This window comes from Antrostomus carolinensis, unplaced genomic scaffold (assembly GCF_000700745.2).
Source record: "Antrostomus carolinensis isolate BGI_N321 unplaced genomic scaffold, ASM70074v2 Scaffold21799, whole genome shotgun sequence".
NCBI lineage: Eukaryota > Metazoa > Chordata > Aves > Caprimulgiformes > Caprimulgidae > Antrostomus > Antrostomus carolinensis.
In genome coordinates, this window is record NW_010339505.1 from 1 (window position 1) to 16,953 (window position 16,953).

The following is a 16,953-nucleotide window of genomic DNA, read 5'->3' on the forward strand; positions in this document are numbered from 1 at the left end:
GGCGCAGCGTTCCCAGGGCGCGATTCGGGCGGGGGGAGCCGCTCGCCGCAAGCTCGTTCCCGGGGCTGGTTTGTTTTCCAGGTCGCACTGCTGGACATTGACATCTGCGGGCCGTCCATCCCGAAAATGATGGGTCTGGAAGGGGAGCAGGTGAGGGAAAGTTTGAACGTGTTGTTTAAAGGATTTCTGCGCAGTCTTTCATTAACATTTTAGGGTTTTGTAGACTTAAAGCTTCCAGAAGGAACGTTTGTCAGGAACCGTGTGGCACTGCATAGCGAAATAAAGACGATGAGGTGGAGGAGTTCTGCGTAATTTAATTTAGTTGTCTGCTTTTGGGGTGACCAGTTCTGCAAACCAACTTCTGCGGCGTATCAGCCACGTATTCATGACTTATGAAAGCTTAAGCAACGTTAACGTGATTCTCGTTATCAGCCCTCAGATATTTTATATAAGCATGGAAAGTTATGGGCAAATTTCTTGCAAAGGGATTGAACAGTTGTTACTCACTGAGTAATGGAGGTCTGGCCCTTCTGCAGTCTTTAACTCGGCTGCCTCAGTAAGGCAGTATTGTACCTGTAGGCAGGATATCTCTCTACCTGGTTTTGACTTATGTTCATGTTTTATGTAACATCTGCATTTATTTCCAGTGTAATTTTATGTATCACTTCAATTTTCAGGTTCATCAGAGCGGATCTGGATGGTCTCCAGTGGTAAGCTGGTGTTATTGTTTCAGAAAGTTTGTTGGGTTTGTTTGGGTTGGGCACTGTCTTCTAAAGTGAAAAATGAGTGAGGGAGGAGCAGGAGGTGCTTCTACCAGTTCTTTTTCTGATGACATAAATATCCAGATTCTATCTGGATATAGATTGTATCTAGAATCTGGAGATAGGCTGTATAAATCAGACTGTTAATTTTTTTTTTAATCATAATAAAACTACATTTCTAAAATAGTTTCATTATTTTAAGTATTTATTGTTTACTGACTTTCCTACTATACTATGGGCAATAAATGTAAGTTACTTGATTTCATTATTTCTGGTTATCATGCAGCTGTACAGCATGTCACCTTTTCAATAACAGACAGAAAAGTATTTTACACCCAAGAAAAACCTCATAATCTTTAGAAAACGCAGGGAAAGTTCTGCAGGAGTGTTGGTTGTCTAAACCAACCCGGTCACCTTTAGTGTGTGTGCTGTTAAAAACACAGCTTCATGCTGAGAGGGAAAGCTGCTCTTATCCTTATGCTGTCTCCAGTTATTCCATAAACCACTGTAACTCTTACTGCAACTAGATTTTTTCAGTCTATGAATGTAATTAGCGAGCATTGCACAAAAGTTGTAGTTTTCAATGCCCTTTGATAAAAAAGAAATGTTAAGGTTCTCTGCTTTTGTTTTCTTAATGTCATCCTTCCTCCCCCCAACCTCCCTAAACTGCTTTTTCTATAAAATCTGGCTTTACAGTTGGTGTCTCTACTCTTTCTCTACTCTTCTGTATGCTCTACCGAGTTTCTCTACTTCTCTTTTAGTATGTTGAAGAAAACTTAGGTGTTATGTCCGTGGGCTTCTTGCTTAGTAGTCCTGATGATGCTGTCATCTGGAGAGGACCAAAAAAAAATGGTAGGTATTGAGCATCTTCAACAACAATTTATGTACTTGAAAGATTTAAAATCATAAGCTTGTTTAATTAATAATGTAAATATCGTATAGGGAGCTACAGGAAAAAGTGAATGAATGGTTATTTATCTTCTTTAGTTGAACATACTCATTTTGTGAAATTAAGAGTGTCAAATGCTGTACTGGTTGTTTGGGTTTTTTTAAAGCCTTGGTAAAATAAACATTCCTGTACTAAAGTTGACAAGTCAGCAGAATCTGTATACCCAGACTATAAAATTTGAAGTAGATCCAAAAATATGAAATATGGGGAGATATTTTTTCCCTCTTCCACATTCTTATCCTTTCTTTTAGGGTTGATCAAACAATTTCTTCGTGACGTGGACTGGGGTGAAATCGACTATTTGATTGTAGATACACCTCCAGGAACATCAGATGAACACTTATCTATTGTGCAGTATCTCAGTGCAGCACATATAGATGGTGCTGTTATAATCACTACCCCTCAGGTATGAGAACTTAATTTCTATTGATAGAAGCATCCTGGCAGTTAAAGCTGATCCTTGGTTGAGAGTCTCTATAAATACACTTCAGAGAAACGACGGTAGAGACTCTACAGGAGCTCATTTTCTTGTTTCATCCCTGTAGCTGGCTGGTTTCTGGGTTAAATGGGTGTCCCAGTGGAGTAGGGGATATGTATGGGTCACGAAACCACTGAGCAGTTCACAATCAAAAGCTGTCGTGACCTGTGTGGTGAAGGGAAATGCAGTACGTCACTTCCTTTGAGATTAGAGTTCACATAATCACAAATCTGTAATTTACTTGCCAACAGTGTAACATTCAGGAGTCACTAAGGAGTGTAGTTTTTAAGCGGCAAGATGAGCACTTTTTGACACTGCATTGAAGTAGCCTGTTGCCTCCACAAGGCATCTTTGTGATGTGCATTTTTAAAAGAAAAATCAGCCCCTGGAGAGCTGCAACTCAAAATACAGAAAATTCAAATGCAGGTTTTAAAGCCTGGTTTGGAACAAGAGATCAGACCAGCAAAAGACACCTGCTATTTCCACAACAGCTGAAAGAATAGAGTGTAAAGGAAGTGAGATGTTGAGGGTGGTATCAGATAGATGGTAAGGGAAGGAGAAAGGAACGGGAGGGAGAACTGAATGAGGTCAGGCATATATGCAAAAAGTCTGAGGGGATGATAAGCTATTTGAAATTTAATTAGAAAAGAGATTAGCAAGTATAAACCTGGTGGTTCTTGTCCTTGCCTGCTCTATTGAGAATGCCAAGAGTCTTTCTGTAAACGTGAAAAAGTTACATTTAAAGATAGGAGATTAATATAGGAGATGAAGCATAAGCATGCTGAATCTTTACTAGAGTCAAAATTTCAAAACAGAACCACATTCAGTAGGCTCAAACTGCTGTACCTGTTCTGTTGCTACTCATAGAATTGCTGCTAAAGCAGGTAACACAGGTTTATGTTCTTCAAAACACAGCGAGAGGAGTAATAATTCATTATGAACTTTCTTTAAAATAGCTCTAAGGATGTAACTTAATGGGTTCAGCATCAAAACATTACAGTCAAAAGAGCAGTGTTTCCCATTGTTTGTAGGAAGTATCGCTTCAGGATGTTCGGAAGGAGATCAACTTCTGCCATAAAGTGAAACTGCCCATCATAGGTGTTGTGGAAAATATGAGTGGCTTTATATGTCCAAAGTGTAAGGTAAGGCTACCTGTATCTTACAGCATTTTTTTATCTTGATGTTGTTTGCATAGAAAACATTGCTCCAAAAATGCCTTGTTCTCAGAATTGCAGTATTTTAACTCTAATTTTCACATTGTTGCAGAATGAATCTCAGATCTTTCCCCCGACTACTGGAGGTGCAGAGAAGATGTGCCAGAACTTAAACATTTCCCTCCTGGGCAAAGTGCCTCTAGATCCTCAGATAGGTAAAGTTACTGTATTGCATTATGTTTAAAACAAGCATATCCTCCTGTACTGATGATATTACTAGAAAGCTCTGACTTGGACACTGATAAATTCGAATATTAAATATTTTGTCTCTTAGGTAAATATAAACTTTTAGATGAAACATTTCTTTTTTTAAATCAAAAGTTACTGCAACTGTGACGTAGCATGGTGTGAAAAGAGGAAAGCACTAGGATAATTTCCTTAGTCTGAACTTCATCTTGATTAAGATTGATTATGTATCTTTTCAGCTGGCTAATCATATTTGAAGTACAACCTGTCTCTGGTGTAATCACCTGGAAGTGCAGACAATAAAATCATAACCACTATGAAGAATAATACCTTGTAGACCTTAAGCATTAAAACGGATGCTTTAACTTCACTGTTACTGGCACCACCCCAATTCCATTGTGGATGGTGAGGCGGTTGGATTCCTTGCCCACTAGCTATTAGCAATTCATACTTGATTTAATGACCTCAAGGAACAGGTCAGTACTTCCAAAACCATGACTGAAGGTCTCTGCTAGTGTTATTCCTTTGTAAAACTGTAAGCTGAAGTTCTAGTTCTGTTAACTGATAGAAGGACTTCTGTAAAGGAATAGATGCAAATTGCTCTTTGGAAGCGTGTAACTGGTGGCAGGATAAAGGGTAACATAAAGAAAAGTTCATCTTTTCCTCTTTCTTTGCTTTCATGTTTTTTCATGTTCTTGAAGGAAAAAGTTGTGACAAAGGCCAATCTTTCTTGTCTGAAGCACCTGATTCTCCAGCTACATCGTCTTACAGGAATATCATTCAAAGTAAGTCTAAAAATCACTGTGCAAATGAATCCTCTCAGTTCTGAGCTCTACTACCGTCCATAAAGGTGCTAAACAGAATTACGTTTTTCTGCCACAAATAGTAAAATCAGTAGATGTGCACAGCAATTATGAAAGTAACATGCAAATACTGCGTTCGCTGCTTCTGGGCATCAGTTACAACAGGCTTTTAAAGTGGTAACGAAATTGTATTTAGTAACTAGTTTCAATGTTGGGCTTCAGTCATTCATTTTCAGAAAAGCTGTGTGTGTTCTTGCTCTCACAGAAAAGTTCTAAGATTCTTCAGCAGGCCTGCTAAGGGGCACTCAGCACTGCTGAGTATGATACAGCTGGCTAATTATTGCCTCCACTTCTAATTGCAATTGCACAAAAACCCCATACAAACACTACCTAAAGAACTGGTGATGTGCAGTTTAAAAACACAAACAGCTGGGAAATTCCTAAAGCTGTTTTCACTGTGATAAAGGCCCAGCCTGTGATGTTTGTACTGATAGGGGACAGAGTGATGCAGTAGTAGTGCAGCTGAAACATTATTTATATTACTTTTTCCCTGTCTTTGCAGGAATTCAGGAATACTGTGATCAACACCATTTTCAAAAAGAAAAGATTATCTAATCTATGAATGGAATAAAAAGGTAGTTCACTTTTAATTACAGAAAAGTAACTTATGCCTTGATTTAATAGAAGGAATGTATTCTTTTTGTATATTGCAAATAAAGTCTTAATATAAATGTTCTTGCCTTAGTTTTTTTCTATAGTTCAGGATTCTCATAGTTCACAGGTGGTCTCAAAGATTGCTAGAACATTATAAAACTGAGCCTTCCTCTGTGTTCCACAGGCGTGGTCTGCATCTGCTGTCACAGTACGAGCATACTAGACTAACATATTTTAACTATTTATACCTAACTGGCTGCTTCACACAAGTACTATGTGAACACGCTACATGATTTCCATTCTTGTACTCAACCCTAAGACTGAACACTAAAAAAATAAACGTTTGGTATCTTTAAGAGACCCTTTGTGATTGTAATTCCTCTTTTTATTGAGGAATCAAAGCTTTGAAAAATCAGTATTGTGTACAAGAGGGAAAGGCAGTTTGACTTTGTTTATTGTAGTTCAAAAATTAAATACATGAGCAGCATCTTTTGATTACATTCTGATTCTTGGCTAAGATAATCCAGCGGTTTCAGAGTAGCTGACAGTTTCCTTTGTGAAGAAGTGTGCTCTGTATAAACCGTAAGCATTGGTTTTGTGCCTGTACAATTTGCTTTTTGATTAAACTTTTAAGTAAGTAACAGAGGCTCTAAACCTTTTGGAATCTAAAGACTCGAACACAAATGACAAAATCCTTATTACTTCGTGCAGGTGTAATTCTAGAAGAGTTTTACTTAAATATCTTCATATGAAGAACAGCTTTCATACATGATTATTTTTACTTCTCATCCTTCTAGTTCTTCCTTATTTGATTACCTAGTGCTCGTCTTCCCATGTTCTTCAGTGCGGTCTTCTGAAATTCTCCTTGTCTGCCCTGTAGAATGAACACAGGAGGTGTAGGTGTTAGCATAACCTAGTATGTAGGAGTCTTTTCTAAAAAGCAGGGAAGAGCCTGGTGGAAGCCCAAGGCTTGAAGATAGCTCTCCCAGCTCTGCCTAGGCAGAGGCATTCTAATACCTCAGAAGGCATCCCTCTGAGGATTTAACACAGAGGACCTTCTTCATGGGGCTTGGAAGCAGCTCAGCTTCTGAACACAGAGCAAAGTGACATGGGGTATGGCCCCAATGCGCAAGTGCCACAGGAGAGGCTTACTGGAGAATCAAGACAGCCCTGCCAGGAGTTATTTTAGGAGCTAAGAGCTGGAAGAGTCGCGACAAGCAGCGTAAGGCAGGTCAGTTTGTGATATTCATGGGCTGTAGCTGCCAGACCAACTCAGTACTTACTGTTGGGAACGTCTGCTGTAACAAAAAACCTTGACATTACTCTGTTGATGCTTTTTTGTCCCCCTAACTTGCAGTGGATGTAGCCGTATAAATTAGCAGTCTGAAGGGAGATCCCAGCTATCACAAGAGCCTGTGGACAAACAGAAGTTCAGCTGGAACAAATACACTGCTATACACAGACTGTGTGTGTAGAATATATATACACACGTGTATGTACATGCTCTGAGGGGGATACTCCTTCTAATAAGAAAAGATCTTCAAAGAGATCCAGTCATGTTAAATATAAACACAGTAATTACTTTCTACAAAATGTCACTCTCTCTATCAAAACACCAATACAAATTCTTTTTTGTTGTTATGTATCTTGAAAGACTTCATTACGTTCCTAAAAGCACTTATTCAAAAAAGGACCTGTTCAACTGATTCCACAATCATTTTGCTTTTTTTAAGCCTGATTTGTATCTAAAACTTATACATAGCAAACATGCAGGCTTGTTTAGCTGACAAATGCCTTCTTGTATACAAATACAGTCCTGTAACTCAGAGATTTACAAAGAGCGTGGATAGGTATGAATCTGTATCTGCATTAACAGGCAGTGAAAACAATTCGATCCTTTTGTGGTACTACAGGCTTAGCAGCAGGCAGAACCCATCTGACTGACTAATGAAATAACTTACAAAAATGTTTTGCTTAGCCTCAGGAACTGTGTTCTGGAAGCTATCATATTTTCATTTGTGTAACTTGCCTTTTACAAGCACCTGAGCAGCTTGCCTCCTGTGCTAGTTAGGGTTCCTTCTCCAACCAGCTCTTGGATTAGCAAACAATCTCTGGTTTTCAAACATAAAGGTGGAGCCGTGGACAAAGACTGCTGGTTAAATTTTTAACTATTGCTTGTTTAGCGATGCCATTTTGGGCACTACAGAGCAGTTAATGATTTGCATTTGATTCATACACAGAGTTGAATTTCCTGATCATTTAATAATAAAATGTAATTGTGGCTGTTACTGGTTATGTAGCTGCACATGTTCAAAACACTTTTTTCAAACTGAATTAAGAAATTGTACTTTGCGTGGCTAGGAACTTGACAAAATGAATTCTATAGCGATCATCCAAGTGCTTAATATTTAGAGGAGAAAACATGAAGATTTCATAGACAAAAATATCTTAATGCAATACATAGGGTACATTTCCTCTCTCATGTAGAAAAAAAATATATTTGTACAGTAGATAACTTATAAATACAGTAATTATAAAATACATACTTCAGCTCAATTTATCAAGGTTTTAAGCACTGTGATACTGGTCCTTTCAAAGGAAATGGTACCAGAGAGCTAAAATCCTTTTAAGAACAAGTGACATTCAAGTGCCAAGGAGATATGAAAACCAGTATCAGTGCATTTTTTGTCCTCTCATATAAGTTTCCTTTGACTGAAATAAGTTGGGGAAAAGTAAGTTGTTACAGTTAAAAAGAAGTCTGTAATTTTGCCAGCCACTTACAGTTCTCAAGTTAAATGAAGGAGTTGTCATCTGATAACCCACAAGTGGGGCTAAAAATTACTAATCCATTCCAGAGTGCAGGGCTCAACTGCAGAAAACTCCTCAGATTTGTTGAAGCCAGTAGTGGAATTTTTGTACTGTTGGCAGATTTGGTTCAAAGACTGTTGCAAAACTATCAGATCTAGTAGAGGGTTTTCCCTCTACTAACATCGTCTGCCAGCTGTAGGCCTTTCGGTGCCCCAGACTTACCAGCCATTTCAGCTTCAAGGAGAACAAGGTGCTGAAGAAAAACACCGTCCAAATAACTGGACAGATAATGAGACCAAGCCAAAAGATTCGAGCTTCAGCTTCAGTTGAGGCAGCTGTTGTAGGTACCTAGAAGGAAAATTATTGAAACTACTAGTCACAGAGACAAAATATACAATAAATAGCAGATCAGCAGAGGAAGAAGAATGGACAAAATTACTTCTTTACCCAAATTTCACTTCTATGCATGGAGGGAAGATTGAGTGAGAACAGAAGTGGTTTTCTGCCTGCTGCCCTACTGTACATGACAGCATTTTCTTTTCAAAATGCTCTAGTCTCTTCACAGTTAAATTAGATAGTTATTCCTTTTGTCAATGATAGCTCCCACTAACACTACAGATCAGTAGTATTTTAAAGTCAAAGTTCTGTTATACTGACAATTGCTTTTAAACTTCAGAAATACTAAGTTAACTTTGAAATCAGACTAAAACTTTACCAAAGCCTTAGAGAAGTGTGAAACAGAAGACAGTATTACAAGCAGTGAGTGCTTCACTGTCTGTAGTGTAGATTCGTGACATGTGCCCTGTTCACAAATCAAAACTATGAGGGAAACAATCAGTCCAGTGTCAGAAAAGCTATAGTATCTAATGTGGAAATTGCAAGGAGCTGTTGCAAGTGCTAACAAGCAAACTTTAAAGATTCCCCATAGGATTTATCAGTTCGTTACAGTTCAGACAGGATTTATCAGTTCGTTACAGTTCACACAACAGAATTCTCATAATGGTGACCATTTCCATACATTTTCCTAAAAAACATGCAGTATCTTAGCTTCATTTAAATCTTCTGTGAAGCTTAGTTTTCTATTACGTAAACTAATACTTCAGTTTTGCCTATGAAGTCTACTGACACTCCAAAAACCAAGAACTGTGGCTTTGAAAATGCCTCTTCTGTAATACTAGTGTTGGACACTACAGCAGCTGCTGGCATCTTTCTAAAGAGGCATTGTTATTCACAGTGCTCTACTGGCGTTCTTCAGGGAGAGCAAAAATGCTCTGGTTGCAGATTTCTCAGGTCAGCACATCTGTCTTTATCTACACAGAAAGGTTCATTGTTGACTCCCAACACTTAAGAGAAACTAAAGAAAGAGAATTGTTCACAAGGTTCTGATCTTTCCTAGGAGACCAGAATTCAAAATCTCACTCCACACCGCAGACCACTCAACCACCACTAGTGCTAGCTTCTGAAATACAAGCTTTGCAAGTGGAAAAGAAAACTGTGGACTCTTCCACTCTGAAAATTGAAAAGCTTTTTAGTTAATTTCAGTATCTTGAATTCTCCATGTAAAAATAACTCATCCATCCATCTGTCCATCATGAGGCAGACAATGGCATCCAACTTGTAAATGCAGTTAAGTTACTCTATCTTGCCTAAGAAAGCCCTGCAAGATGCAATAATTACAAGGTGTCTTTAATTTTTTCATGTACCTTCTAAACCAGTGATGTTGCAGAGGTCCAGAAAATAATGTTCTATGCCTTCGTAGTTACAGAAAAAGACAGATGTTCTGAGACAGTAAAGGGGTTTAATCACCTGTATCCCAAATTACTGGCAAATTACCCCACAGTGATGTTGCATTAGCACTATTTAGGAGAAAATAAAGTCAATGCACCTGAGAACACTGCACCTAAAAGACCTAGGTATTGATGAGCAAGATTACAAAAGGCTGCAGGTATCCCAAAGAAAGGAGAGGGGAGCTGTGATGTTTGGAATGTAACAATTACTTTTCTGCCAGCAACCCTCCAGCAGAAGACAGGATTTCAAGAACAAACCTCTGTTGCATCAGCAGCGTACCAGGAATTAGCTGCCTACTGATGGTGAGTGACTTGGAGTATTTCTAAGCAGATTCACCCATAAAGGAAAAGATCTTAAAAAGTTGCCAGAGGACTGGCAAAGGAGGCAGGGAATGCCTGACTCTGGAAAGTAAGAGAATCGCATGTATTCCAGGACCTTACCATGACAAAGTATTTCTCATGGATAAGCCATGACAAAAATACAATCCAGTCTAACTAGATGTTCCTTCTTACGGTACTATAATTTTCATATTAATCAAGCTACCATTTGTCAGAATTTTTGGAAGGCTTTAGCTCGTACAGATGAGTCAATCTTGTACTTCTAGGCTAGACTTAACAACTGTAACAGGTGAACGAGGCTTGCGCCTTTTACAGTAATTTTGAGGTCAGGAGGTCGTTTTATGGATGCCATTTTTAAGTGCTAAGAAAGCTCTTGTTTACTGTCTCGATGAACTAAGAAACTCTGAAAGTCTTCTAGTTTCTTTGCTTCCCTGCAGGCTCGTTCGGTTTCACTTAGCGTACAGGAAGGTGAACACCGCAGGGGGTGCGGGCTGCAGAGGGCACTCCAGACCCGCACGCTGCGGGGGCTCAGGGCTCAGGGCCGGGCTGTGTGCGCCTGGGCTGGCCGCAGAGGAGTCTCCGTGTGAGCGGCACCTCGAGTGCCGCTCTGCCAGGCTCCGGCCTGAATGGGGCTGTGGGGAGAGTGTTGGCGAGTGAAAGCACAAACCTGCCGAGGTAACTCTGGCAGCGATGCAAAGTGCCGTTTTACAGCTTTTTGCTCGGGGTGTTCAGGGGAGCACTAGCAGTGTCATCATGCTCTGTGATCCAGGCTCTATTCCCCACCAGATTCCATGAGCAGGAATAAAACATTCTTTTTAAAATACTGAATTGGAACTAATTCGGCATTGCTTTCAACAGACATCTTCCCTGAAGAGGATTCTGCGTTGGGATTGACTATGGGAAGGTGTGTTTATTACAAAATGCTCTCACTAGAAAATAAAATAGAACTACCAGAAGCGTTTCATACCACTAGTACCATGCTATGAATATTTATTCTGCTGATGCACATGGTGACAACCACGTTACGAGACCAGTTTTGTTCTGAATGCTTCCAGGATGTGACAATCCGGTATGACTGCAACTGAATATTTATATTATCTTCTATAGAAGCTGGATAAAAAGTAACTATTACAAAGGTGATCTATTTGTTACTTTATTTGACTTAGCATCAGCTTCACAAGTTTTCCTATGGGTTCTGTTTGTCCCGTGCCTACTTTGATTAATATACGTACCCTTTTTGCTTCAAACACCCAGTGGCTTTTTCCATCTTCATCAATCTGGTTCCACCAACGCAAACCAACCAAGAGTCTTCCTGTCACATTCTAGTGACAGAAACAATTATTTGCATTAATCAGTTGCCTAATTCACTTGTCAGACTAACATAAAAAAAATCAAAAGACGAGCATGTCTGAAAATCATATTATTTTATCAAATACTAAAATTAATTCTAAAAGCTGTGCCAGCTTGAGCATAACAGTCATTATGGATGGATGAGTTACCACAAATTTAGAGAGCTGTTCTCCTCTTCTAATATGATAATTAGCACAATAACATTGATTTAGGCAATAAATTATAGGATGTATCTTTTCTAAGTCAGTGGGAGAAGCCACCAATAAACAAATTTCTTCAGTAAGAGAGAAGTGCAAACAAAAACACGCTGAAAAAATGGAAGATTAATTATAAACTAGTAAGCTGCATAGAATCAGGCAAACAAATTAAGAAACTATTTCTGCACCTGGATGAATCCTGGGAGTTTTCAGCACACTGGAGATGCATCCATGTTTCACTGCTACAAAACAAAAGCCTTGTTCCACGTGTGGAGCCCCTGGGATTCTGGGCTGGCCTGACCCACCTGCCTGCACCGGTGCCGTAGCTGGGCTCCCAGGAGCCTCCTGCAGCTCCTGCCTGCTGGGTCTGGGCACAGTATGGCAGCTCTGGGCATCCTTTGGCCATTACTGAAAGCCAGTGCTACTTCATTGATTTTTTTAGAGGGGAAAGCATACAAACAAATCTACCTACGGCAAGGCAATTTTCTCATCATATTAGTAGCTCCCATCAGCCATAGAGAACATGGTGATAAAAAGTAAGAGTAACTAAGATATGTAAATGTCTTAATTAAAATGGGCTAGACATTTAATAAATCAACAGATCACAAAGGGTTTGTCACTTTTGTCAGTATACACATTTTCTTTGAATGGAACACAAAATACTTTCAAAGGTAATTACTATTCAGGGTCATCTTACCTTAACTGACCAAAAGTCAAAGGATAGAAGAAGGAGAATAGTGACAAAACAGGCAACAAAGCTGTTGCTGAACCAGTCACAGAACAAGTAGGTAATAATAGCACTCACTCGGAAAAACAGGTGGAAAAAGGTGGCCAGGGGGTGCCTAGAAAAAAACCACACAGAGCACTGAGGAAGTTATATGGGACAAGAAGGAATGTTACAGTGTTTGCTAACAATGCAGTATAACACAACCATTTCTAGTCTATGATGGTATTTGGTTTGCAGCTGCTATTATCTCAGATGTTGATGTATATCTTCATTATCAAAGCAAGAGTATTTCCAATAGCCAACCTCCAATCTAAAGCTAAAATATGGAATGTGTTATTGAAATCAAAACTTTCTCAAAGATAGAACAAAATCCAGAGTCTTTCCCAGTTTCTTTGGTACTGCATGAAGGAATTTAGTGGTTGTGTTCAACGCTGTACCCTAAAATCCTCATTGTTTCATGAAATAAATCAGCATTGCAAGGCACAAAAGAATTGAGACAGATCTTATGCCTTTCAGAACTGTTTTGAAAACAAGAACAGGAACTCTGAACCAGAAAAAAAAAAAAGCTGTTGGGTGTAAGACAAAATGAACCTTCATATGTAATGTCTGAAACCAAACACTTCCTTTTACAGAGGGCGTACGATTTGGGAATCTAACAGTTGTTATGAATGAATGTTCATGAATTTCATTAGATATTTGTGCTTTGCTCATTAAACGAAATTTTGTCTGTAACAAAATAAAGGGGAATTTCAGTGGAAGAAGTAACTATATGGCATGGAATATTGGCCTGTACAGTGAGACGGGGGTTTAGAGAATGCTGTAATGAGCACAGGACAATTTTCAGGGTAATATGCCAAAAACCTATTCTGTCGAGTTGTGTTTGTGTTAATTGGTTTGAAGTGACAATTAACTAGAGGCTATTGCATTTAAGTAACTTCTTCCCTTGAAGCTGAGTAAATAAAACTTGTTTTCTGAATAAGAAATTTTTTTTAAGTCAGCGATTGGCTCATTAAGCTCCTCTACCTCTGTAAACAACCAACAGTGGTATGGCCTAGGTCGTAATTAACTATTGAACTACTAAATGTGTTATTCCAGTCTTGTGTATAGTAAAATGTTACATATATACACAATTATAACTGTTCATTATAAAGTTAAATTATAATTATATTTAAATTATAATAGTTATTATATTTCTGCATTTACTGTAATATTATTATTCTATAGCTGTTTAACTGTTCTAGTAATTGTCTTTTCTATAGTGGCAATATTGTGCTCGTAGTACTGCACACACATGACTGGAGATGCAAGAATGATGCACAGCTGTAGTTTATATTTACTCCTGATCATGCCCATGCTAACCTCAAACTTTCCAAAAACTTCTTCTGACTTAAAACTAAACATGTGACATTTTAAGTGAAAGGAGCTTTTTCTGCCATAAGCAGACAGGTGGGTGGGTGGGTGGAACAGAGGGAATATCTGAACTATCAAAAACAGATACTGTCTTGCTACTTCAAGTCTTAATTTCATTCAAGAAGATGCCAGAGTTTATTACATAAGTGGTATCTTGTGTCAATACAAGCTATTCATAGATCACAACCCTAAAGTGCATCAGGGGGGACTGAGCTTTTATAACTGTATCAGTGCTTCAAATGTGAAAGTAACTTTGGAGAAGTAGTGTTTCATTTTGGAAGTCAGATGATGAATTACTGTTTGGATGCTGAACCTCTTCCAATATCAGGCTCTGAAGGGTGTTTACTAAAAAAACAGTACATGAGCAAGAGGCTCACATTTATTACAGTGCTAAACACTTTGCTGAGACTTCAGAATATCAGTCATCTCACACGGATATGGCTAGCCAAGCCAAAGACACACACTTGCAGGTCCTAGGGAAGGAATATGGAGAGATATCAAAACTTGTTCCTCATTCTTTGGACAACTCTCTCAATCTCAGAAAATGTCCACCTATTTATGCTTTAAAAAAAAAAATAATCCCAAAACTAATGGAATCCAGTAAATAAACTGTTCACTTTCTTACTTAACAAAACAAATGTGTTTTCTTAATTCACGGCCATCAGATGAAACTTAGAGCTCTTATCAGATACAAACAGGATTTTTAATAAGCAGATAATCCAAAATAGACAAAACTGTCTTTTAAAACCTGAAGCTAAACCATCTGCATCCTTTTTGAAACAAAACACTTTACAGCTTTTCTTAAGTGAATGCATTTATATTGAATTCAATTGTACTTTATAATTTTTTTTAAAAAGTTAATTTTTCAGAAATATGCTGGCTTTAAGAAATCTTTGTATAAGATAACATGATTTCTTTTACTAATACAAGACAGCATAGGCTTTAAAACATGATCATTTTTCTTTCTTTTTTTTACTGCATTCAAATCCAATAAAGGATAAAGGTAACTGAAACTCTGGACTGCCTCTGCTTGGCATCCATTTGCTTCTGAAAGCACAGCAACCCACCTGCATGGACTTTTAATTATCCTGTTGCATCTAAACATCCATATCGTGTAGAACTGGAGCCTTGAGGCTAAATGATTACCGTTTATTTTGTTACAATAACTTCCGTTCAGTTTGCAAGCATGATGCCTATTAGGACAGGAATGCGCTGTTATGAATTTAATTGCATCCCATGTTAAGGAATCAAACTGCGTCAGCCCTAAGGTATGCCCCTAAACCACAGGAGAGTCATTCCCAGTGCCTGTTCAGAAGTGCCGCAGCAGCACTCTACATGCTGCTCTTTTATCAAATGTATCCAAGCAAATTCTGAACAAGCAGTTTCTCTGGCTTGATCATCTTGTGTTACCTGACTGATTTAAAAAGAAGCAATCACATGTTCCTAACAGTTCCAGATCAAATGTTCTGATACTGCAAGGAACTGTAAAGATGGTGTCGATTATCTTTTTTGTAACCTTCTTATGGAATTAGCCTCTAACTAAATCACTATCCACATACATTTTGCTTTTAAGGAGCACTTGGATGTACCTTGGAGAACTTGTCATAGCTTATGCAAATTCTAACCAAGTTCAAGATACATTAAATTGGGATAAAGTTAAAGACAAATTATTGGAATATGTTGTTATGCCCTCTAATAAGACAACAAAATTTTGCAGCACATGGGTGTGTTCCAGGCTTGTTTGCACAGGATTCTTCAGAAATATAAAAACAAACTTCTGTGTGACCAACGTAAGGAGTTTCATTTCTGTATTCTATACCAGAAGACTTTTCAGTATGAGATTATCTTTTAGTATTGTCACAATAAGGGCAAGAAATGAGAGCAGTCTCTAATGAAGTAAGTGTCTACACAACGTGGATCAATAATATGGTTTACTGATACTTTGCCTGTCTATAGTATTCGGTACCATGAACCAGTAAGAACAGATATCTAGAGTGAAGTGGTGCTGTGGACCTCCTAAAAACATTTCAGGGTCGTTTCACATCACGCTAACTCTAGTCTGGTCCCATAGACTGAATCTGTGGCTCACACGCTCAAGACACACTCCTAAGCTGTATTTCCCAGTTTAGCTTAATCTTTTAGGCTATGTTCTCCAAGACTAAAATATACCAAATGTATTAAAATGTACCAAAATATAAAACTTCATTTAGAATGTGTGCTGCTGCTAAAGCACAGAAACAAAGCAACTCTGGGCACATTAATCTTGTGTCATGGCTAACTCATCATGTAGTTGCAAAGTCCAATGCACTGGAAGGGCAGAAATGCTTCAACAGACACTAGCAAAACAGAGTAATTGTACTGTAAAGCTATGTGATTGCTTGTTTGCACACCTCACATAACATCTGCGTTAGGCTTAACATTTCTTAGTTTTCTTTGTTTATGCCTACAAGAAATATTAACATTGTAATGGACCACAGTAAACTGGGGCAAGGTGGAAGGCAAGAAAGCAATATAAATCAAAGCTGATTATATACATTATTGATGAATGCATGCTTATGTATAATTCCTTTTGATGTAAAACTCTTCCCTTGACAGTCTTTGACTGGAGATTCTTCAAAATCCACTGATAGAACAACAGCTTGGTTGCCTGCGACCTTGGTGTGGACAGAGCTGCAGAGTGACCCCTCTGGAAGGGTTGACTGCTTACCCTGACAGGAGAGATGGATCGATGGGCTGGGTTTTCTTAGGCACCAGCCACAAGGATAAGATAGACAATATTCCATGTAACATCACATCCCGTGGTAGGAAAATATGACCTAAAAAACCGTTTTATTGCAAATAACTTGCTGTTTCCCTTATGTGCAATGCAATGGCAGAGGACTCTGCACACCTTGTTTTGCTGAAGATGACAGCTCTCCCCACTTCCCCAGCACTAACAAAAATACCGTTTGGTCGGGTTTGCTGTGAGGGTTTTTTAATTATTTTTTGTAATTATTTTATGTTGGCTTCGGGTGTGTAAAATGTCTGTTTCCAATGGCTGAGGCCTGAGCCTGCCGGGCTGGCAGCAGCTCCCGCCCGGGCAGCCCGTCCCAGCGCCTCACCCCGTCCCTGTAACACCGGGAACGACGGGTGCAGCGCAGCTCCTGGAATTTGGGCGCCTCAGCCCAGCTGGGGCAGCACGGGCTGCCCAGGCCCCGTTACCTCAGGCTCCGGGGCCGGGCCCGCTCCGCTCCCCGCGCCGTTACCTGATCTTTGCTTTCCGCAGCGCCAGCTCCTCCTCGCTCCCGAAG

At 39.0% G+C, this 16,953-nt stretch overlaps 2 protein-coding genes across 2 annotated transcripts; one reads left to right on the forward strand and one right to left on the reverse strand.

Moving 5' to 3' along the window:
• The first annotated feature begins 84 nt into the window (after nucleotides 1-84).
• Nucleotides 85-5,122, forward strand: NUBP1 (NUBP iron-sulfur cluster assembly factor 1, cytosolic). The gene is made up of 8 exons (XM_010175873.2): nucleotides 85-150; nucleotides 678-710; nucleotides 1,523-1,613; nucleotides 1,962-2,116; nucleotides 3,220-3,330; nucleotides 3,455-3,557; nucleotides 4,290-4,373; nucleotides 4,954-5,122. The coding sequence occupies exons 1-8, from the start codon at nucleotides 127-129 to the stop codon at nucleotides 5,004-5,006; spliced, it is 654 nt and encodes a 217-aa protein (XP_010174175.2). The 5' UTR covers nucleotides 85-126; the 3' UTR covers nucleotides 5,007-5,122.
• A 630-nt stretch (nucleotides 5,123-5,752) lies between these two features.
• Nucleotides 5,753-16,946, reverse strand: LOC104519756 (Golgi apparatus membrane protein TVP23 homolog A; the record flags this gene model as incomplete). The annotated part of the gene is made up of 6 exons (XM_010175872.1): nucleotides 5,753-5,919; nucleotides 6,329-6,458; nucleotides 8,076-8,201; nucleotides 11,212-11,301; nucleotides 12,224-12,368; nucleotides 16,909-16,946. Coding segments are annotated over 6 exons (591 nt in total), but the record flags the coding sequence as incomplete, so codon positions are not given.
• Between the last annotated feature and the right edge of the window lie 7 nt (nucleotides 16,947-16,953).